Genomic DNA, 23929 nt, shown 5'->3' with positions numbered 1-23929 from the left:
ATGAATACCAAGTGGCCGTCGTTTCCAAGCGTGTGTTGGTTTTAAGATTTAAACTGAGCGTCTGTCTTCGGGCATGAGGAGACATAATCTGTTTTTTTTTTAAAGGCAAAGGGAATATACTTACACACGAGTTACTTTAGTTATTCATAATTAAAATTTTCTTTTTAATTCAGTGCCATCTTCCTTTTAGAGATGTTAAACATTAAACTTGGACCAACGCATTAATGCACATGTCAAAAACACTGGAGTGTGGAGTGGTATTTTTAGATCCACACCAACAAAACTACAAAATCTTGTGAAACATGTCTGCACCAGTAACAATCAGAATCATCATCGGTTCTACAGTTAGCTTCAGGTTTCAGTTTCTTTTTTTATGAATCACAACTTTACTATTTGGTCGAGTATCTAGCCAGAGTTACACATTATACACGTATACCTGCATCACTACGAGTTCTCGTCACCATTGCACAAAAAAATATGTTACATATGACAAAAACTATTCAGATTGCATTCCGTTGTGTTTGCAGTACACAAACCAAACTGACTTGAGAGTCTATCAGAAAAATCTAGTCGATGTGCAGCCACACTGAAATCACCCACCGTGGTTGAAAGCAGTGGGAAAAAAAAAAATCCCCTTCTCTGACTCTCTCCTTTTGGCTGTGTGTCACCTGAACGCCCCATCTGAGAAACTGTTCATGTTTTCCTCCCTCATTAATTCATTCCTTAAAGTTTTTACTTTCCACTGTAGCATTTTACTTGCTATGCATGTAGTTTTAGTCTTGACAGATGTGCACACATGACTGTATGTTGCGCTGCTCCATGGGAGCAACACGTTGGCCGCAATGACACATTGCTGCAATGAGCTGCAGCAGCCAATGCAGTATCCACGCCTATGGTTTCTAGCAGCATGCAGCCGCACTGATGAGCCGATTTACAACTAACTCATCAATCTGTTCTGCTCAGCACAAACCTGAAGACAGAAGAACAGAGCGGCTATCTGGTTAACATGGTGGAGTTCAGCAGTTGCACCGAATCATTTTTCTCAGGGGTTGGTGAAGACCAAGAATGGTGCTTACGCGAGACTGAATACTATATGAGAAAGGCATCAGGAGGATAAACAACATTCCAAATGAATATTAATGTGGATCTGGGACTGCAGGCAATAGCTTGCCAACATGCCATCAAGTTTAAATGCTTGGAAAACAGTTTACCGCACACACAAGACACATATAGCCTGACTCAAGTCTTATTAGGATATGTGTCTGCTAACACTGGCATTATTTCATTATGGGCTGTGAGAAGAAAATATCTCTGAACGCAATTAGATAGTCCTCCAACTGCTGTTAATGTTGACAGCCAATTTTCATTTAGTCTTAGTTTTTTCTCTTAATTACATTTCAGTAATCTTTCTGCTGTACCTTAAAAGAGCCTTCAGTCATAAAAAAATGATGAATATTGTTACTATTCATTCATTAAGTCATTGTCTTTGTTAATTAAGTAACACTGCCTCCAACCAATCAGAGCCATATTGTTGAAAATAAAATTCAACTCCACAGCGCAAAGATGACCACACAGCATAAGAATTGTGGGTGGGTGCAAGTTGTTCTGGTTTCCAGGCCATGACATATACGCTTTAATCCTCTGTCACAGCGCTGGTCCAGCTCCAGAACTTCAACATCCGTCTCTGCCATGCGATCCAATAACTTTACGCGCTGACAAGGGCTAGAAGTTGTAGAATAAATCGCTGAAGACATAACTCAAGTAAGAGAGGACGCTGTTCTTTTCAAAAGGATGTAAACTCTGTGGAATCCCAGCTTTTGTCGAGTCAGCATCTTGCACTCATTACTTAGCTTTAATATGTGGCTTCACCATTGATCCTAATCTAAACCTCATTCTAATCTTAGCGCTAACAACACGGCTCAACACTAATTTACAGGCCGCGCTTAATGGAAAACTGAAAAAATATATATCATGAGTAAACAAGCATTGGAACACACACACACACACACACACACACACACACACACACACAGACTCCACAAGTACAAATGACTAATCTTGGCTCTTTATTATCCTCCGCCCTGCTATACTCAGCTATAGAAGAGGGCAGGATTGCGGAGTTGGTTGCTGTTCTTTTGGCAGCAGCAACATCATGTGGTGCACCCCCCCACACACACACACACACACACACACACACACACACACAGACATTCACAGGAGAGGGGCACATTCAAGGGTATCTATCAATATCTTCCAGCAGCTCAGGGGAAAAGGGGGAGAAAAAGAGAAAAGAGGAGCTCAGAGGTCAAGCGAGAAGGAGACATCTTGAAGTGATTTTCCAAACACACAGTACAGGACACTGATCTGGCCCTGGACTGGTCTGCAGTGACTGAATCAATGTCACCTTGGCTCGATATCCGTCTGAGGCAAAGATTCAAACCACAAATATTTTGCTTTGGCAGTTGAATTGTTTCATTAAATTAGCGACAAGAATGCGTTTGACCATTGATTCGAACGCACTGATACTCGGGGTCGGGCAGAATAGTTGATTAGTCAGTTTGTAGAATTCACTGCTGCGCTGTGACGCTTTAAGCATCAACTAGTCACTGATCACATGGCAATAGCAACATGGCCGCCTCCTAGAAGACAGGTGAGGAGTCCAGGAGGTCGTTGCAGAAAAACTAGCAAACTTCACTAAAGATGAAGCCTGTACCACCATGACTTGTCAGTACTGAAATACAACCAAAGTACTAAAGAGGCTGCTATTCGTCGGTGAATTTCACTCTTAAAGTTATTAAACCTTAAACTGAACGTCAGAGAACACCCTGTGATGTTGCGTTTTTATTAGCGGCGACATCAGAGACTAGTCTTTGCCGGCTTCCATCACATAACAGTTGACTTGATAAAATACAAAGTCGTGTAATCCATACAGAAAGTCAGAGTGGCTTGTAACCCAAAATGTGGTTGGATTTTCTGCTGCTGCAGCATGTGACCACACCTACATGCATGGGATGTATGTATGTATGTAAGTACATCTGTCTGTCTGTAGTAAGGTTGCTGTCTATCTGTACTGATGCAGTGTTGCAATTAAAGTTCTATCAATGCATCCATCTTTCTCTGTCTATCTTCACCTTATGATTCTATTGTCTAGTATCTCCAGTATCTACAGGGTCAACCTTCACTACATGTTTCCATAAAAAACAAGTCACCATCACCACAATTATGCCATCACCAATGCCATATTTTGGCACTGACTTGGTTCCAGTTGGAGGAAATAAAAACAATCATGTGGCCCCAGTATTTCTCCATCCTTCTTCATCCTGTGTGGAGTTTTGACGTGACAACAATAGTTTCTATCGCGTTGGTCAGGATCCTCTTTTCAGCTCCGTCAATTTTCTGGGAACTGTATTCATTGTGCAGGCACCACTCTTTTCATGTATTTGTGCAGCGTGCTCAAGGGGGCACCGCTGTCTACGCGTTAGCATATTGCAGCTGGCAGCGCACCCCCCATGATACTCAGATGAAAGCTTATATGCAAAATAAATAAATAAATTTTAAAAATGCACACGGAGGCTCATGCAAACTGATCTGCACACCAAAGGACCTCATGCGGGTCTGATCTGGGATCCGACCTTGATGCTGAGAATGCTGATACGGGTGATTTTTCCCAAAGTGCAATGCACTCATAGGAAGAAGTAAAGATGGCTGCAGTCATCTACCAAAAAAAAAAAAAAAAAAGCACTCAATAACATGAGCATACAACCAAGGCGGTGGTGCTGGCTGCTTCAGATGTTAGCACCCAGGGGAGCCCATCCGCAGCGTGCAGCAGCAGCAGCGTCTTATAAAGTACGTCCTAATGTTAACGGAGGGAGCAGCTCGGCTTATTGCACATGCATCCGCGCAACACGTTGGGACGCATTTTCACAGGTGGAAACGTGACGAGCGATCACATATCCTGCGCACCGACTTCAACTCCATTACAGATGCAGCGCTGCGCTATAATTATGCAGGTGATCACCACCTCTAAGCGCGTGCAAGCGTCGGAGGTCGCTGCTGACAGCACGGTGCTCTGCAGGCCCTGACGAATTCTCCTGCGCAGTAATGATGCTGCAATCAGCCAGAAACTGGTCGCCTCTCCGCTGGCCTGATGATGGAAGTCAGGATTCTATGGGGGGGAGGGCACAGGATCAAGCATGCAGGGGGATACCAACAACTCAATGTAGCATGATGAGAAAAAAGAAATCCTTCAGTATAATTAGCATTGCAATCAGACACTGCATGAAGAAAAATTGTCCCTCTGACAAAGTCAAGAAATACTGAGGCATCTCTTTTCCACTACAGCTAATTTGTTTTGTTTTAATGGAAGCACGATAGCGTGGAAAGGGCCTTATATTAGAAGCACAGCATGAGGAAATGTGTGAATTCCTGACTGTGATTACTGCCAGACAATTCTCAGAGCAGCGCTCAATATGTTAGTCAGAGTGCGACCTCACACAATCACGGCTCACAGGAGAATAAGAAGGAATAAGAAAAAACATAAAAAGTCTTGTGACGGAGCTCATCGCTGTCTTTCCCTGTCAGCCGTGACACGCAGCCCGTTCTAATCCTTTACTAGCTCGCGAGCCGGCGTCGCACCGCAAACTGGAAGTGTTGTGTCTGAGGGCGACGACGAGCGTCTGCACAAAAGCTATCTGATGTGCATTGTGTCTGCAGCTCGAGACGGCACAGAGGCCGCCCGTCCTTCACAAGTGCCACACTTCTGTCGCTGCATGTTAAGTCCTACACAATGCCATCGCATCAAAAGGACTTTAGAGTGAATTTTCTGTTTGAGCTTCTCTCTCCGCTGCTAAAAAGTTTCCATCTGTGCCCACGTTATACAAGACACTTTAACTTAATGTTTTATTTACTGTGTATTTCATGTAAATTGGACTGTACATGTTTTTGTAAATTTTACTTCTACCTCTTCTCGTTTTATTTTATTTTATTTTATTCTCATGTCTATGTCTTGTTCATATGTGTTGTATGTTGTTGTATGTTCATATGTTTTTTTTCTCACGTTGTGACTCCTTGGACTAAATGATTTCCCTGCAGTGATCAATAAATATTGAGTCTTGAAGGTTCCCACAGAGTTGCTATGTATGCTTTGTAGATTTTTATATATACTATTATGTGTTTTATATAAAGACCTTTATACATTGTACCACACTTGATTTTTTTTCTAGACTGTAATTGATCTCGTGTCTGTGCAATGATCCTACTGTACTCCGAGACAACCAGTTCAGCCAAAAAAACATATTTCCTTATGTTCTAAGATATTAAGGTGAAGATTATACCTTAGTCATCACTTTGCACACATCAGATGTTTCCGACTAGTTGAGCAGAAACGTCACCAGATCCTGATTCACCAACCTCATCATTAAGTCTCCTTCTGTTACGGCTATCAAGCCGGCATGTTTTCCACCTCAACAATTTATTTTATTTCCTTTATTTATTTTTATTTCTAAGTGTTTCCACTCAGACTTTCAATGGGCATACGGAAAATATTCCTAAAATGCATGAAAACCCGCCCAATTATGTCTCCACTGCTCACATCACAGCTCTGTCATTCACAGTTCCAGATCTCAAGCCAGCGCTGCTAGCGTTAGACCACCTCGGTCCATCACTACATAAAGCTCCAGGCAAATATTGACGCATGTAACCGATCAAACACCAAGAACAGGCACCCTGGCTTAGATGGATAAAACACCTGTCTGGTAAACTGGGTTCGAATCCCAGCAGTGCCTTTGTGGGGAACTGTGGCCACGGCTGAGGAGCCTTGAAGCAATCGCTTAACCGGCAAACTGCTCCCTGGGCGCTGCACGAGTGGATGTGAGTGGATGGTTTAAATGCAGACAAAGAATTTCCCCATGTGAGATCGATAAAGAAAAAGTAATTATTATTCTATTAACTTAATGGCAATCCTTTCAATAAGACCTTTCACTCTGCAAGCACCTTGTATAAACACCAGACCTGGGCAGCCAGCCTAGCTAGCCTAGCCAGCGCACATCGATAGTAAACAAAGATGGGCAGATGAGTGCCAATCACACAATGTTTTTTAGTCATGTGTAAAATTGCAGGGGTTCTGGGACAGAGTGGTTCAGGTTCTGGAAGAGATTTTTTTCCTTTGGGATACCCAGAAAGTGACCCTCCAAGTCCAGGACAGCGGCTGGAAAGACTGACTTACTATCTCAGAATGAAATCTGTAACCAATCCAATTGTATGACAAATATGGATGAGTTCCACTTTATATTATCATGCAAATATTAATTTACAATCAATCAATCAATCAATCAATATCAAAATTTGTTTATTTCATCTTTTCATAAACCCTCACCTTTCGTTCCATGTGATTCCTCCACCTGATCTACCACCATTATCATTGCGGGTGAACTCTGAGCTGCAGCCTTTCAGCGACACGATAATGCGTGTCCACAGCGGAGTGGGTGACATGGAGGGGTGGCGCCCCACAGCAAGGTGACCTGATCGAAGCCGTGGTTCCAAAGCATTGTAATCGTGAAGCTCTAATCACACCACAATGCGCTCCACGCTGCAGGCTGTGCTGCCTCCCAACCACAGAAACCCATCTCCTGCCTTCATCACAGGTCTCTTATCTCTGCTGATTCACAGCCTGATATGTCCCAGCGCTTTTTATTTTTCCATCTTTAGTTCTGCGTGACTTAAATCTTTATTGGATTCATGTCAAGGTTTGCAACCGCAACCGCCTAGAACGTGAAAGTCCGTTGAAACCAGAGAGCGCGTTAATTAACGGCCCTTTTCTTTGTCGATGGAAGGAACCTTATCAGCGCAACACATTGATTACAATTTTAAAAGCTATCAAAATAAGCATTTACACTTTAGCACTTGAACTTCAGCCGAACATGAATAAATCAATCAAATGAAAGCGGCTCCAGCTTTGTGGTTTTCCCTTTCATGCATGCAAATGTTCTCCTGGGAAATGCTTTAGCCAATAGATGGTCAGGTTTGCTGACCTTGTTCTTTGAGGAGTAATCCATACGAGGAAGAATGCTCCACATGTGCAGTTCCTATAAACGCTCCCTACAAACAAACAGCGCGGCGTAGAAAAAAAACGGGAGATAAGGTGCTGGTGGCGTTCCTAAATTCATTAGTGGTTAATGATCTGAGGGAGATGCGCCGTACGTCAGATTTGATGAAAACTCCGCTCTCACTGGGGAGAACGCGTCAGGCGTCTTCCACTCCTCCGCTCCACATTATTCCTCAGCTTCCAGATCAGCTCAGGACGGGAGTGGGAGGTTGACAGAAATAGTCAATTCAATCATGTTTGTGTGTGTAGTGTAATTAAAATATCACTATCCTCCCACACATTCGAGAAAAAAAAATAGAGTCCACACAACCTAAACTCTTGCAGTAATTAAATCTCATTAAACTCTACATACACCAATCAGTACAATGTGGTGGGGGTGCCTGGTCTGGTCTGGTCTCGGTGGGTGCTACATGTCTAAGGAACATCCATACGCATGAATACCAAGTCCAATAGTCTCCTAGCAGAACACTGACCTGTCAGTATGACAACATCATACAATGTATTCACTTCTCCTCTCGGTGGTCATAATGTTGTGGCTGATCAGTGCAAAACCAACCTGAGCGCACACTGTTCACGAAGTCTGCATATTAAACATGCCTTTGCATCAATATCTGTAAAACCAGATTTTTCCTGGAATCTGAGACTAGAAACAATGAGGCCTCATCGTTTCTATTTTTACGATTCCCCTCAATCAATAAGTTCTTATGAAAAGCAGGACGTGTAAAGATAAAAGTAGAGTGGTATAGAAAACTTTCAAGCGAGTCACCTCTCCTGCTCCCCGTCACTATGGCAACTTGTATATCTGAGCAGCTGGATGAAGACGAGGCGAATGTCTGGAGCAGCAGTCACCTGGGTTGAGGACAACCATGGCTACGTTTGATTTCCTCAGCAACTTTGTTTGTTTGTTTGATTGGACGCCTCAGCTGAGAAATAACCAGCTCCTGTGATGTGGTTTTTACAAATGTGCGGCTTGATGGCATCTGGCTAGCTCGAAAAATGCAAATTCAATGTGGAAAACGAAGGCAAAAATGCGTTTTGGGTCGACTTTGACATTAGCATTCCAGGCTCATAGCGTGACGAGCACAGATGAGAGCAGCAGGAATCATGACATGGATGCACATTTTTTTTTTTTTTTTAAATACTCCACAGAATTCAGAGTGATTTATGCTCCCAAGAACTAATGACGGCGTTTTGCTCTTTAACGCATTCTCCCAGGATCCTTCGGTAATTAAGCAACACACATTCACTGCATTAATTTTCCGTCGCGACACCAAAACACATGAAATTATTCAGGCTCCAAATTGGACTGAGAATAGACAATGAAGTTCGAGTGTGACAAAGACAAAATGGAGAGCGACAAAGAGCGAACGCACAAGAGTGAAGGAGGACAGAATCGTCACTGAAGTGACAATGAAGACTTCTGTCAACTAATCAAAACCCTGACAGCTCAGTTAGGCGGAAAATGTTCCGACTATTTCTCTGACAGCAAATTAGCTCATGACATTAGAAATCACACAAACACACACACAGACACAAAGGGAGACGTGCGGAAAGACCATCCCCGATAATCAAAATCTTCCACCGGCTCTTTCTGATGAGTGCAGCACTTTTAATGCAGATTTAGATTAAGGCAGCCAGGTTTCAGAATCTGCTTATGTTAGACTCGGAGACAAAGAGAAGGGGCGAATAAGGAGACTCGATACGTGCTCGAATCTTTTAACTCGTGTGGGAGCAGAGATTTCTCTCCACAGCCTCGGATATAAAACACCAAAAGCACTTTTTCCTGGAAGAAAAACTCTAATAAAATCTAAATGCATGTTTCTGAAAAGCCACCACTTGAACCCTGATGGCTCATAGATGAATCCATTACTGTGTTATTACACAAAGTAACAATATGCCCACTATAACTATAGCAGAGACAAATGTTCAAATGTCTTCTTTTGTCTGACCAATAAGCAAATAGGTGTTCAGGTTACAGTGGAATTCGCTCTGAAGATGCCTTTAGGGCAGAAAACAGTCATAGAAAGCGACAAATTCATTTTCTGTCTTCAGTCGAAGTGATTGATCAACTAGTTCTTGCAGCTCAGCACAGACAGAAGCTGTACGGTTACTCCTGACCCCTCTCCAAAACCACAGCTACAAAAATAAAAAAATAAAAAAATAAAAAGCGGTTAAAATTTGCTGCCTCACCTTCCAGAAATGACAGAATCACTGGAAATTTGTATTTGGAAAGACTCAGTGGTAATTTGTTTTATTTATTTTTTTTCGTGGAAAACCAGGATTTACAACCTTAAAAACAGCTAAACCAAAGGATGATCCATCCAGCTGGAAATGCACGTATGAGAGGTCAAGAGGTCAGTCTCTTTTTTCTTTTAATGCCTGTTAACTTCAAACCAATGAACAGTTTTAATAAAGGGAGAAGTCTGAATTGTGAATTATCCATAAGAATAAGAAATGTTTAATATGATCTTTGGCTCCAGTGCTGCTTAATAGTGTTCGCACCGCAGGCATGAAAATGACTCAAGGAATCATAAGATTTTCACACAAGTCTTGAGAATAGACAAGAAGAAGCCAATCAAACACATTAAATAGAATAATACATATTTATACATAAAAATTACTCAAAAATGACCCAATATTACACATCCCTGGTGCCTTGTTTAGTTTAATTATCAGCTCATCAGGCTGGAAAATGTTACAAAACCATCTCTAAAGACTTTAACAAATGGAGAAGATTTCTAAGCAACTAAAAGCTTTTCTGACATTGGTCTAATGTTAATGTTAACAAATTCACGCTGTGACGGCAGAGTGGCAAGGACAAAGACACAGAAGTCTCCAAAGACGAACATTTTTGCCAGTCCGCAGTTTGATGAACATCATGTGTACAAGCCAGAAGACCACTGGGAAAATATTTTGTGGACAGATGAGACCAAATTAGAATTATACAGCTTAAATAAGAGCTAATGTTTGGAGACAAAACAACACTGCATTCCAGCATCAGAACCTCATCCTTCCACGAAACATAGGGGTGGTAATGTCCTTGTTTGGGCCTGTTTTGCTGCTTCTGGGGCGGGATGGCTTGAACGTCATTGGTTGACTAATGACATCTAAGTTATACCATTGAATCCTAGAAGAAAATGTCAAGAGATCTGTCCATGAGATGAATCTGAAGAGAAACTCGGTCACACAGCAAAGACAACGAGCCCAAGATCAAATGTCGTTCTCAAAGAAGAACGGTTAAAGAAGAACAAAATAAATGTTTTTGGTTGACCAAGTCCAGATCCTGACCTTAATCCAATAGAAATGCTGTGAAATGACCTGGAGCAAGAAGTTCATGAGGAAACCCACCAACATCTGAGAACGGAAGTGGGCAAAAATTCCTCTAAGCCATTCTCGGTGGCAGATCAGCAGTTACCGGAAACATTTAGTTACTGTTGTTGCTGAACAAGCAAATACTGAAATCAATGATTCACTTGCTTTTGCAAAGGGCAGATATGTAGAAATGATTCATATTTATTGAATTAATAAACAGAAGAGTATAATACGTGTGTTTCGTTTGTTTGATTGGATCCTCTTTGTCTGCTTTCAGGACTTGAAAGTGAAAATACGCTGAAGCAGAAAATTCTGAGGGGTGCAAATACTATTAAGCAGCACTGCATGTGGGCCAGAAATAATAGCTGAACCAGATCCAGATATTGAATAATATTTTCTTTGGTGTAGGAGGACTTGACACTTCATCAAATGTCGGCTTCCTTGTATATTTTCGAGCGCCGGCCTCAAAGCTCTGGAAGAAAAGCCGTTTGAGCCGTTGCTCATCGCTGTGGATTTAACAGACACGCAGGTTCATAATTCACTGTGACAAATGTTCAGTCCAACAGACAACCAACCTCCCACCCAACCCCGAGTGTTTATTCTAAGACACCCAGAAGTTATGAATGTCTGCACATACCAAAACACAGAAGTCAAACTCCCAAACACTCCCGTGCCGTAGCTGTGGGCCTTCATTGAGTTTCTTGCAAACATGTGATGTTGTCGGACAGGAAGGAGTGTTTTTCCCTTTGCAGATTCTTCACATTCTTCTTCAGCAGCAAGACCCATTTATAGCAAACGTCCAAAGCCGATTCCCACGTCTTTTAGAAACGGTCCCTTTCTGAATTAGAACAAGGGCTATATCTTCTTATCCAAATAGTTGCAGGAGACCTGACAAACTGCTCCGTTGCCAGATGTGCGTGACGTACGTGATATCTGAGCTGTTGGGTCTATCCGCCAACACAAATAAAGACTTCTCTGATGGGATGGGAACGTCTCAAATGGCAGCATTCCTTGTCACCCTATCGTCAGTCATGCTGGACACGGATAAGTCCAACCGCTCACATGAGATGAATCCGACAGTGACAAAGTAATGAATCGTGTTTAAGTACAAAAGTGCTGAAATTCCACCTCCCGTTATTTATTGACATTTATTTCTTTCCTTATAAATAAATATATATATATATATATATATATATATTCTGTAGCTCAGAGGCAGAGGCATCAATTTGATTAAAGTTTTGGGAAAAAATTTAAAATTAACAAATACACTTTTGGTTTTACCCAGCTGTGGCTCAATAGAAGAGCCGATTGTCCGATTGACAACACAAGACAATCACTGAACCAAAAGTTGCTCCCATCTACTGACATGTGAATATGTGTGCATTTATGGGTGGCTGCACGACTTCATATCTTTCGTTATGTGACTAAAGTCAAGTCAATCCCAGCTACCGATGACGTCACTAATAAAAACAAACTTTGCAACAATGAAATCTCTATTAATGACCTGAATACATACGCTGAGAAACAGTTCATGTGCTACATATTGTGAGCTGCACATATGTATAGTCTGTATAAAAACAGGCTGCAACTCAGCACCATCAAACAGGACGTTTGGTGAAGTTTGGACCGCTCCTCTGCTAGCGTTAGCTGATACCTTTACTTTTGTTGTATTTCAGGACTGACATGCCACAGTAGTATGGGTTTCATCTTTAGTGAAGTATTTCCACACACTGCTAGTTTACTACATTGACCAACTGAGCTCCTCACCTGTCTTCTTGGAGGCGTCCATATTGTTATTGTCATGTGATCAGTCATGAGTCAACATGATGCTCAAGGTCCGTTTCATTTGTACTCAGAAGTCAGAATTTCTAAGCTACGAGTTGGAATTTTCAACTGGAACGCATCCTCAAGTCAGCTTTTCTACTCAGAAAATCATAGAATCCTCAATACCCCCGAGTTGAGTTACCAAGAAGGCTACAACATGTGTCAACAGTAGTTAAAAGCTCCTGTAATATTCCAAAAATCGGACAAGGTGAGTGCTTTCATGGACGTTACAGAAGTTTTCCAACTTCTGTAACTGGAACGCCAATAACTCAGGTGTGACATCATTCCCAGTGCCGATTTATAGCATTAGGGTTACCACTAGGGTTAGGGTTAAGGTTAGGTTAGGTACAGTGTGAAGTCTACAATCTGACTAGTCGACCAGTCTGTACAACCCCTAGCCTGGGTGTAGATGAGTGGGTAGATGTGACTGAAAAGCACTTTAAGTAGCAATAGATAGAAAGGCGGTATATAAATACAAGACCATTTACCAAAGTGGATACTGCTTAGGCCAGATTTATGACAACTGAATTAAACACACAATAAATCTGATCCTACCAAGCCAGACGGAATAATTACATGAAAAATACAGGATAATTCTATCTAGCTCTGAGGTTTACGCCCTCAGGCCTCTCTTAACACTTCTGGGTCCTAGCAGCTGTAACTGAAATGACACTAAAATAATTAGAAAAGGCAAGTAGCAGCAACATCAACGGGTCTGCCACATCAACACAAAGCATCCTGTCGTCTTATCATTTATTCATTAAGCAATGCCACTGCAGACAATACGCTGGAAATGTTCCAAAGCTGAGAAACCATGTGCTAGGTGAACAAGGACACAGCTTTAGGCGGCCATCTGCAGCAGGTGCAGAGTGAGCTGTGCTCAACAGTCACTGTTACTTTAACTCAAAAGAGCAGCCAAGCAGGATTTTTTTCCCGTCACTTCAAACATGACATCCCGGTATCCTGAGACCTATTGACCGCCTCATCAACCAGCTGCCTACAACAGCAAACTGGGGGAGAATGTGAGAGAAATCAATATGTTATACACGCCTGCAGAATAAGCCATCGGCTTGGCTTATTCTGCAGGATGCTACAAATCGTCTACAGGATGAGTAAAAAAAAAAAAAAAATGGTTTGGGGTTGTATATCTGTGTAGTATAGATCACTGCAGAATCACCCAGGGTTAGAAATAGAAATATATATATCCTGAAAGACAATACATATTTGCAACCTCATAAAACATACTGTTTTTTTACGCTGACTAGAACAGACAAAAGCGTTTTTTCTGTTTTTAATTGGCTTCCCAGCAATAACAGTTTGACGTTTGCCTTCAGATCAATCTCCCAAATGCTAATTTTGAATCTTCTCCCGAGATCTTAAGCCTAAAATGAACAATAAAGGTATTTGACGAGAATGTCTCAATCGTTTAATGTCACACACTGTGGTACTCTGATTGGTTTAAGGACCATCCAATTGGGCTGAAAACAGAGGCGGTAAAAAAAGTTGATGCCATGACAGCTCCTCATTAGCCAAAGCCAAAGCATGTAGAGCTCCCCCTGGTGGCTGAATGCAGTATAGATCATAAGCTCCACCCCTTCTATGTAAGCGGATGGGACTTGGGCCAAACTAAAACACTAAAGTACATGTCAAACCAAGGACGGTTTCTGTCATTTTAGATAGTTAAATTGCTGAAAAGCGTTTTTAAACAAACCCACTATGCATGTCTGCCCCTCAACAAACAACAAAACAACATCTAGTGAATACGATGGAACATTAAGAGTATCTAAATATCTTTTTCAGTCATTTAGCAATTTGACACGTTGCTGCCATCTGCTGTTTAGCTCTCAGTTTCAGCGTTATGTCCGCAACTCTCACTAATAAAGCGCTAACCCTAGTGGACAAATTAGGAATAGCAGTTACTTTTATTGAAAAATGACATTTACGGCCTCCTATGTAATTTTCGCACTTTGCAAAAACCAATCCCCACGAGCCACATGGAACCCTCTAGCCACATGTTTGACACCACAGCTGTAAAATACCCCAGTAGTGCACGAACGGCAATCAGACACTGCCTGGTCTAATACTGGAGATGGAGCGAAGCATAGCAACCTTCACATTGTGGTGAAATATTCACAACAAACCAACCTATCTGTCCTCTACTGACGTACCGTCCAGAGCAAAATGGGCATCACACCAACAGAAACACATAAATGCTGCGTTTAAGTGCTGTACTACTCCTGATATTCTTTCCTCTTGGCACTTTTATATCTGACATTTCTTTAATTCAATGCGAGGAGCAGGCAGAGGTACTTTTGCTATCACTGGTATCAAAGTGGAAACGCAGGAATCAATTCAATGAATACTGGTTTACCAAAAGAGAACAAGGAGGCTATAAATGTGTGTGTTTTCCAATTGACTTTGTTTTTTTTTAAAGCAATAAAAAAAACGTATTTTTTGTTGTGTAGTGGGAATAAAGAACGTCTAAGATGGATGCAGGAGGCTTTCTGGAGCCATGAGTCTTCTTATACCGAGAGAATTTGGTTGGTGCCTCATTCGACAGGCCAGAGGAGCTCTGCGATGACGACCAACCCTGAGGGATGTCTCTAAGATGAGAGCTCCAAACATGAATATATTACACACCAAACGTAGCATGTTACAGCTGGCTCTTCATCCCAAAAAATATATATATATAAATATATATTCAACCTTCCTTCCTGACAACATCTGGCCAACAAGACCTTGAAGAATCATTTTAGGGGAAAAAACACAACACTCTGGCACAGGCCCCTGAAAACTGGGACAGTGGCGTCACAAGCTCCCGAAAAATGCACTTGTTTTCAACCTACCTCATCAAAGCCGCTGTCCTCCTTCTTGAAAGCTGCAGAAAGAAGAAAGGGAGACAGAGTCAGACGCCACCTGTATTGACACGTTTTGAAGAATGAGCAAAATAAATGGTCCAATGACAAGAGATGCGGCACAGCACGCATCCTTCCCACCGCGGAATTCATCCCGCTCTCATTAAAGAGGTGTCGCTGCAGGTTAAAGCCAGAGGTGACAACTCACTTTTCTTAAACGAGAATGAAAAGTTGAATTTTTGATAGAAAAAAAAAATGTGCACATTTTTCAGCACCAAACCAGCTTTTTTATATTTCCTTAAGATGTTTGACTTGAACATAAACATAAAATTACTTATGTACAGAGTAAGAATGTGAACATGTCTCACTCAGATACAACTGAGAGCTCTTATCTCTAAAGATTGGTTTCATTTTCATCATATTATGCATCTGTGGAGGGCAGCAATTAATGGGGAATGAATGAGAAACATTGCTTACATGAAGTCAAAGACCTGCACTGATTGCAACCTTTTTTTAGCAAAATGCAGTGAAGCCACCCATCATAACCTGTTTACATAAATATATGTTCATGCTGCAGATGTTTTTAATTCAGTCAGGATCCAGTTAGTAACATGATATATTGTCTGGATGGATAGCAATGGATCAGCAACCCCATCAAAGGAAAATTACATTTCCCATTTACATGTAGCTGAAACATCATCACCAACCAGATTACACCGAGAGGATGGATGGTGGTGAAGGAAGAGCATCACTGGTACACCACCCAGCCCTAGTTGGTGCTAAATGTGTTCTCTGTGAATCAAATGGAAGTATATCCAGCATTTAAAGCAATATCCCAATGAGGTTCATGGACTCTGGAGGAAGATTTAACTACCCAAATACTTTGTGGGGTGAGTGTACACAGTAAAAGTTATCTTGCCAGATGTAATGGGCAGAAACAGAAAGTAAAACTGGGTGAACAGTTGAAGCCATTTACAGCTAAAAACAAGTTTCTATTACAAACATCTCCATTAATTCCGTATAAAGATTAGGTATCAGGGTCTGATCAGTATTGTTGTATCAAGCTTCAATAGAACAAGATCTCCTGTAGTTAATTACTTTAGTTCTGCTGTAACAGTGGTAGGCTAGAGTCAAAGCCACCAACAAGCAAAAGTAGTAGAAGAGGAACCACGTCACTTGTCTGTTATGTGGAAGAACTTTACTCTGGAAACTGGTGGTAGCGGTTTATCGTTATTCAGTGCTACCAACGTGATTCTTCCGTCCACTCAGGCAAAGGCTGCACCAAAAAACCACAACGATCTTTAAAGAAAAGTTTCCCCTGGAGACGGCATCAACGGGAGAACACGGGTTTTCTGGGGCCAAGGTATGAGCTGCCCTATGAGCACTATTTTAACTTTGACAGAAATATTTATCTGACTGAATTAAGTAGGACAATACAAGGAAGATGAGAAAACCCTTCATGAATCTCTGGTGGAACTTTGGTTTATTTAGGTTTGGATTAGGACTCAGATCGGCCGATACAGAGTATTCAAAGATCTGGATCAAAATAAACGTCCCTCCAAAAAATTATGATCTACTATTAATTAGCACCACTTCTGACTTGGCTATTTTTTGATAGTCTTCTTTGTTCTTTGCTGCATAATGTTGCATGTTGACTGTAAAAAATGCCAAAACACAGTCCGTTATAAGAGCGAATATTTAGTTGTCTCACTGAACAATCACATCTGGCTGCGTTCTTCATATTCATTTCAGTGATTATTGCACTTGACATCAATATTCTTAATATTTTATGATGGAGGTTGGGGGGTAAACAACACTGCATACTATTTATGTAGCTTTAATTTCTGAATCCCTCCAACAGCGCAAGCAGAGCATTATTAGTCAAGTTTTTTTTTTTTCTTCATGATGATTGTGTTTGTGTCTAATGAGAACAGCAGTGCAGACGGCTTAAAAGAGCGTGTTGTGCAGGGTTCTGCTTCCTGGTAAAAATGACTTATTTATATCAGAGGCAGTGCTTTTGAAGCATTGTCAGTGCAACCACTGAGCCGTTAAACTGCTGCTTCCTTCTCCTCGTAGGGTCAGCACACACACACACACACACACACACACACACACACACACACACACACACACACACACACACACACACACACACACACACACACACACACACACACACACACACACACACAGATTCCCCAGAGACTAGACACTCCAGACAGAAGCATCACAACCGCAAATCCACACTCAATACGATGGATTAGTCTGCAGGTAGACAATGAAGACTCAGCTATGGCCGACATAGAAGAATCAGCACAACAAACAGACACACAAATACATTTTATACATGTACAGTAAGTAATCAGCCACAACATTATGACCACTATTTACCAAGGCCAGATCCGGCACCCGCCCCCACCCCATAGCAATGACACTCCTTGATGGCAGCAGTCACCCCCTGCAATTCACTAGATTCCCAATGGTCACCAGAGGGCCCTCCCCTCCACTCACAGGACCCAAAGGCCCCCACTAACATTCTGTTTCCAGACACCACAGGACACCCTCAGAAGCTCCATTCTCTGCTGAGTCACAACTGTTTTGGATATCAGGAAGGTGGTCATAATGTTATGCCTGATCGGGGTAGTTGCAATTAAAACCAGTTCACATTTTTAAATATTTACTTAAAATGTTATGTCTTGCTTTTCTGATCTGTTTAAAAATGTCTGCGCTGCATCTTATATTTTGTTCAGAGACAAGAACTTATTTTAAGAATTCTTGTCAGGCAAAAAAAGCTTAACCCACTCTCAGATTGTTTTCTTCTTAATACAAGATGATTTGAGTGAATATAGGAATATTTTACTTCTTTCTAGTAAAGCTAGATCTTTTGCAGCGTGCCTCTTCCCCTGATACCGATCAGGACATCCCTAGCGCACACGGTTTGTGGAAACTCCCGGTGAGACCAGATACGACAGGAATACTCCCGGTCTGCCAGAGGGGAATTAAATTGAATGTGAGGGCGGTATTGCACAACCCGCAATCCACTCATTCATGCACACACAGTGTCTTGGAGGGAGTGAACGCACTTTGGTCTCGTTTCAAATCAGCATTAAAAAGTTAATAGAAAAGCCACCAACGTTCTCCAGAATCTGGAGACACGAACTCTATTTTTACCCGCAAAATGAAATCCAAAACCGCCTAATTGGGCATGGAACCGCACCATCTTGCAACACTGACAGTCGGCGGAATATAAACCAAACAACTGGCAAGAATTTCTTTGTTGTTGACAATCTGTTGTTCCTTATCCAGCCTTCGCATGGGGTGTGTTTACCAAATTCACCACAAGATAAACCCTCCAAATAGACCTCATGGGAGATAAATTTGGTTCTGCGGGGAGCTGCATACTTTGGCTAGGTGAACTCACTGACTTAATGCACTTAACACATGAGACTGACCTTTATCTCCTCATTTAAGAAATGCCAAACGATTCCTTTAAAACTGAGGCTGTGAATTTGAGGATTTTCCTCTTTCTCAATGCAAGTAAAAACTTAGAGTAAATCTCTCAGCTTTTACTGAAAAGCTTTACAAGCAAAAGAGATTTCTCTAAGTGAAAACTCAAATTCACATTGAAAGAAAGGTTATCCCCACAAACAATGGAAGATTTTGGAATAGCATATGGATAAAAATGCACTGAACACAACTATATTTAAATCTAGAGAGCATTCACAAAACAGCAGAATCACTTTCTGAAGGAAACAGTAAGTCCTTAAACTGGTTCGTCCAAATTCACCGTAGAACGAGACGGAAAACCCCAAAACACCTCATTACGGTTTCTCCAGCTTCTTCTCACTTGAAGGATCACAGGCGGCTTTTGATCGCAGTCTTCAGGACAACATTAAGGAGTCAAAGCGGCCTTTTCATACAGGGAACACATGCAATGAGGCGTTTCCATTGTCAGTTTAAACTCAGGGACGCGGTGACAGATAAAGCCGCTCGACGTAGCTCTAAGCCTGCACTGTTTCTGCAGAACAAAGAAGTGAAATTGTTATGAGGTGTATTTATAGCTGACACAATATCGGATGTATTTAGCTTAAGTCTATCTGAGGAAGGTTCGCCGTGCACGCGTGCTCTATTTCAACAAGCACAATTACATTTTCTGTAGCGGATGAATAATTGAATAACGTGATGCAGCAGACACTGACATTGAAGCCAGTGATCACAGAGAAGGTTATTGCAGCACATAACATAGCAGTCAGATTTGTCCAGGGCTACCAGTGATCTACACGCGCTGTATATAACCAACAGCTGTGTGCTGCTGGATGATGTCACACTGTGTCTTGCTAAAAGCTTAGACCAAGTTAAACCTCCCTCCACATTAGCCGACTCTCTTATGGGGACATTTCTTTGTCTTCTATGTAAACAGCAGTTGGCTTGTGTCAAAGCTGCCAAAAGAAAAAGTGAAGAAGAATAAATACTGTGGATACTTGGTGTAGGTCCAAGTATTATAGGAGAACTAAATTGTCTGGGATATCCCTACTGAGGTATTCAGTGCAGGTTTTGGCACAGAAAATGCTGGATGTGTTCCTTCTAGGAGAGCTGGGATGTCTCAATCAAATTAGTTTTTTTTTTTCCCACTGATCTTTTAATATTGAGTACTGGCCGATCCAGTCTTTAACTAAATCCCCTCCCCTGGAGATTCATAAAGGCCATTCTTCTCTTCCTCGTGTTCTCCTGGATGTAACTGTATTAAGTCCAATAAATATGGCTGTCTAAGTTAATGTAGCAAGGAGACGGTAGCCTGAAAAGCTGTGTTCTCTACTTCATCTGGTGATCCAATGCCATAAACTCCCTAAACCCTCCCTGGGACATTTTCCTCCTTGATGCTGTTTCCAGGAAACTTTTCTCTTCTTTTAGTTTTTGGTATTTCTTGTGTTTTTTTGTTGTATTTTTGGCGTTGGTAGCTCACCGACTCACCAACATCCATATTGCACAATTTACAAATATCTGACGGACTTCATTTTCCAGATTGATGTTCTTCCACACAGCAGACATGTTAAGTCAGGTGATTTTTGTTTTGGAGATCAGTAGCTTTGATGCTAACTGACCACTAAAACATGAGAAGAAGACGCCTTGGCGCTACGGGGACGTGGTTTGGTTTATGGTAGACCTAAAATGAAATCTACAAAAGAACAGGCTTGGCTGAAGCCCAGTACCGATCAGTTTAACCTCCAGAGACCCTGCGTCCTCATATGGGGACATTAAGTTTTAGGTTTTATTGCAACTTATTCTGCTTCATTTAAGCCCGTCATTTTCGTTAGTGGACACTTAAGTCTGCCATCTGGTGGTAGCAAAGGGTCTTTTACAAGTCTTACGACTTACTGATCCTGAATACCTTGGACAAATTAAAAATACATGCAGCAAACAAAAGCTCTGGTCTCAGGAGGTTAAAAATGCCCGGATCAGGCGCGATACAGATCAGGACATGTTGAAATAATACAAATAAAGAAAATCCAAACCCAGATGGAAGCATTTGTCTAAACTCTTGACTCTTACTGTATCTCTGGGATAAATCTCTGATGAATCACAGAATCTGTGATTGCTGCAATCCCACTGTGACGATACAGTGCTCTGTTGGAACTGAATGAGGAGAACATGTTTCCTCTTTCACACAATAACGCCCGTACTCCTAATCACACATTAACATCTTGAAGCTGCCGCCAAACTCTGATCTGTTGGCCACCGAGCAGCTGCTGGGGGCTAATTGCCGTGCTCAAGGGCACCTCGTTTGGGAGTGAGGAGGGGCGGCGGCGAAACCTCTGTTTCTTCACTCCAGTGCATGAATCCTTCCTTCGGGTCCAAGGTTATCAGCCGGAAGACAAACCTCCGCCGCCAAATTTGCAGGAGGAGAAAACTTAATATTGAGGGGAAGAAAAACTATTGATTGATTAGACTTTACTGAGAAGCTAAGAAACTCCCTCTTCGTGGATATAAAAGAACAATTCACTCCTTTTTGTCTTGACATCAGTTTGGAAAGTGGCCTGTGTTGGTGGAATGCCAGTAATGGCTCTGGCAAAAGTTCTGCATTAGCGACACGTGACCTCCATGGTTGTCTTCTGCCATCTTGTCTGCAGCATGGCCACCCCAGACATTCAAACCTGAACTCTTTCCTCCCCCGATCTTGTGCACACGACCTGCCACACTGACAGCTCACTAACAACCGGCCTCGTGAGGATCAAACACCGAGCAGACAAACCGTTTAGCCGCCTTGAAGCTGTTAAAATGGAAAACATCCGCGACGCATTTGACATGCGACGCGGCGCCGTCCACGAGGGACCCGTTGGATCAACGCGGCTCCAAGGGCATAAACAATGCGGCCGGCCCTCGAACGTGGTTCGTTAAAGCGTCCGCGCGCCAGAGCGAGGAGGCCGATCGATGCTCAGATGTGTTGATCTAGATGGGAGGAAAGATGGCCAATAGGTGGTGAGCGTCAGCGCGGCAGAAAAGTCAATGCCAATCTTTCTTTCTAGCGCAACATTGACCCAAGCTCACTTCTGTTCATTCCTCATCTTTTCTAACAGGCTGCATCCAGACATTCACTCACTCTGCACACACACACACACACACGCACACACACACTGCTTCAGAGGCCCACAAACCCTGTGAAGATCTTTGTGTGTTTGTGAGATAAATGTGAAATGAGATACGATGATGACATCTTTTAACACCAGCAATGTGATTGTGAGAGATTTTCGGCCTCAGCCAAGACGGATCTTTATTTTAGGTCTGCATTCAACCAAAACCACGTCACTGTAAAAACTTCTTCTTCTACTTCTGTTTTGATGGTGGTTAGCTACCGTCAAAGCTGCCAGAAACTGAGGAAGAAGGAACCGAGATCACCTGATAAAACATGTCTACTGGGTGAAAGAACTTTACTCTGGAAAATGAAGTCAGACAGACATTTGTAAATTGTTCAGTGCGTATGTTTGGAGAGGTGGTAGTAGTCGATCGTCACTCAACATGACAAACACCAAAAAATAAAAAATAAACGGAATATGCAAAGTAAACTCAGGCAAAGGCTGCACCGAAAAACATTCTGGTTACGTTATTTATGTAGAGAGTTGAAACAATTAATCGGTTAATGAATTAGCTGAGCAACATAGATCGATCAACAGCTATTATAATAATTAGATGTGTCCAGGTCAGCATCAGAAGATCGATATCGAGGCTAATCAGTTTTTAAAATGATCGGATAGTGCACAGTCAAGCCTGATCCTTCGTGATAGTTTTACAGTTGCCGTAAAAGGAAAAGATTACAGAAAAGGATTTAACGTGTCAGCTGTGTGGAAGTACTTTGAGTTTTGTTTAGTTTTATAACACTGGTGGGTGCACTCTGAATGTTCAAGTTTCTTTGCTTCTTATTTATTTATTCATTAAAACCATCTGTCTCCGAGGGTTTTGTGCAAAAAAAACAGATGATATAATTTCAGTTTACATACTGTTACTTGTTTTGCACAACAAAGAGAGTTCAAGTGTTAAAATAAAATGATCATCTGTAGTTAATAGGTCACCTGTCAAGCATATAGGCCCGTTTATTTATTTTACTTGTGTATACAGCAGCACCGAGCACACGTGATCCAGAGAATATTAATAGCACAAGAAAAGCCTTTATGAATCAGCAGGGGGGAAGATTTTGCACATTTACAAAGCACGCAAAAAATAATAAATTAAACACATGCATCCAGCATGTACTGGAACGGGACTCGCACGATTTAATTCTCAATGCTGGATGATGTGGATGTGACTGGGGGCTTAAAAAAAAACTAAACACGCAAAGGATTAAGAGACAGAGGGCAACTGTCCGATAAATCAATAAGTAATTCATTAGAATCTGAAGACAAACACAGCATATATATATATATATATATATATATATATATATATATATATATACACACACACACACAAACTGGAGAAGAAAATAAGAAAATACTGCTTCTCAAATCCAATGAAGAGATCATTAAAAGCATGAGTTTCTTCAGAGAGCAAAGGTCAAACTAAAATATATACACATAGAACCTTAACTTTTTGTATCTTGGTTGCAGTAACTTGAGCCGCACCTAATGTTTGTCTTCATCATTATCCGATATTCTACATCACCTCCTCGCCACCTCCAGTAATTACTTGTCATGTTGAAACATCTGAGAATAGTTTAAAGAAAAAAGGCGAGATCTTCAGAAGCGAAGAACAAACCACGAAAAGACTGAAAACATCTCCACAAAGAAGACGGTGAAATGGATCATTCTGGCCAGAAAATGATTAATGGATGGTGGGAATAGGTTGAGTTCGACCCTCACGGTTTCCTGTGAAAGAACTGCTGAGCAAACACACAGACACTGTTCCTCCACATGTAAAAGTCATTTATAATTTATATTCCCACATGCTCTGAACTGATGCAGATGTCTGTTGCATCTTGAACTGACTGGACAATGACCTACAGGTAGGATTCTATTTGATACTGATGGAAAACTGTGACACCTCTGTTCAAGCACCATGCTTGCTACCGTATATAAACTTGACAAATTATTTTTTTCATGAATATGCCTCCCAAAAATATTAGTTAACCGCATGGTGCTGAAGGAAATGTGAACAAGCCAGGCTGATGAGTGTTTTCCATGGCTCATAACCTCCAACTGTGACCAGACATCACCTCTGTAGGAAGCAGCAGTCTGAGCTGCTGCTGCTGCTGCAGCTGGAGACGTTTCACAACTCTCGTTTTGCACAAAGGGCTGGAAAATGGCTTGGAAGAATTTGTGGAGGAAAAAACGCGCCCCGTTACTCA

General features: G+C 41.7%; 1 protein-coding gene across 1 annotated transcript in view; it reads right to left on the bottom strand.

The window, feature by feature from the left end:
• Positions 1-23929, bottom strand: part of cdk14 (cyclin-dependent kinase 14) — a 197257-nt gene that overhangs the window by 172808 nt on the left and 520 nt on the right. The window contains exon 2 of the mRNA XM_047598412.1: positions 15085-15116. Within this exon, the coding sequence (XP_047454368.1) occupies positions 15085-15116 (32 nt within the window). The remainder of the gene's footprint in view (positions 1-15084; positions 15117-23929) is intronic.

Source organism: Mugil cephalus, chromosome 11 (assembly GCF_022458985.1).
Source record: "Mugil cephalus isolate CIBA_MC_2020 chromosome 11, CIBA_Mcephalus_1.1, whole genome shotgun sequence".
Lineage (NCBI taxonomy): Eukaryota > Metazoa > Chordata > Actinopteri > Mugiliformes > Mugilidae > Mugil > Mugil cephalus.
This window is presented reverse-complemented; position numbering and strand designations above follow the sequence as displayed.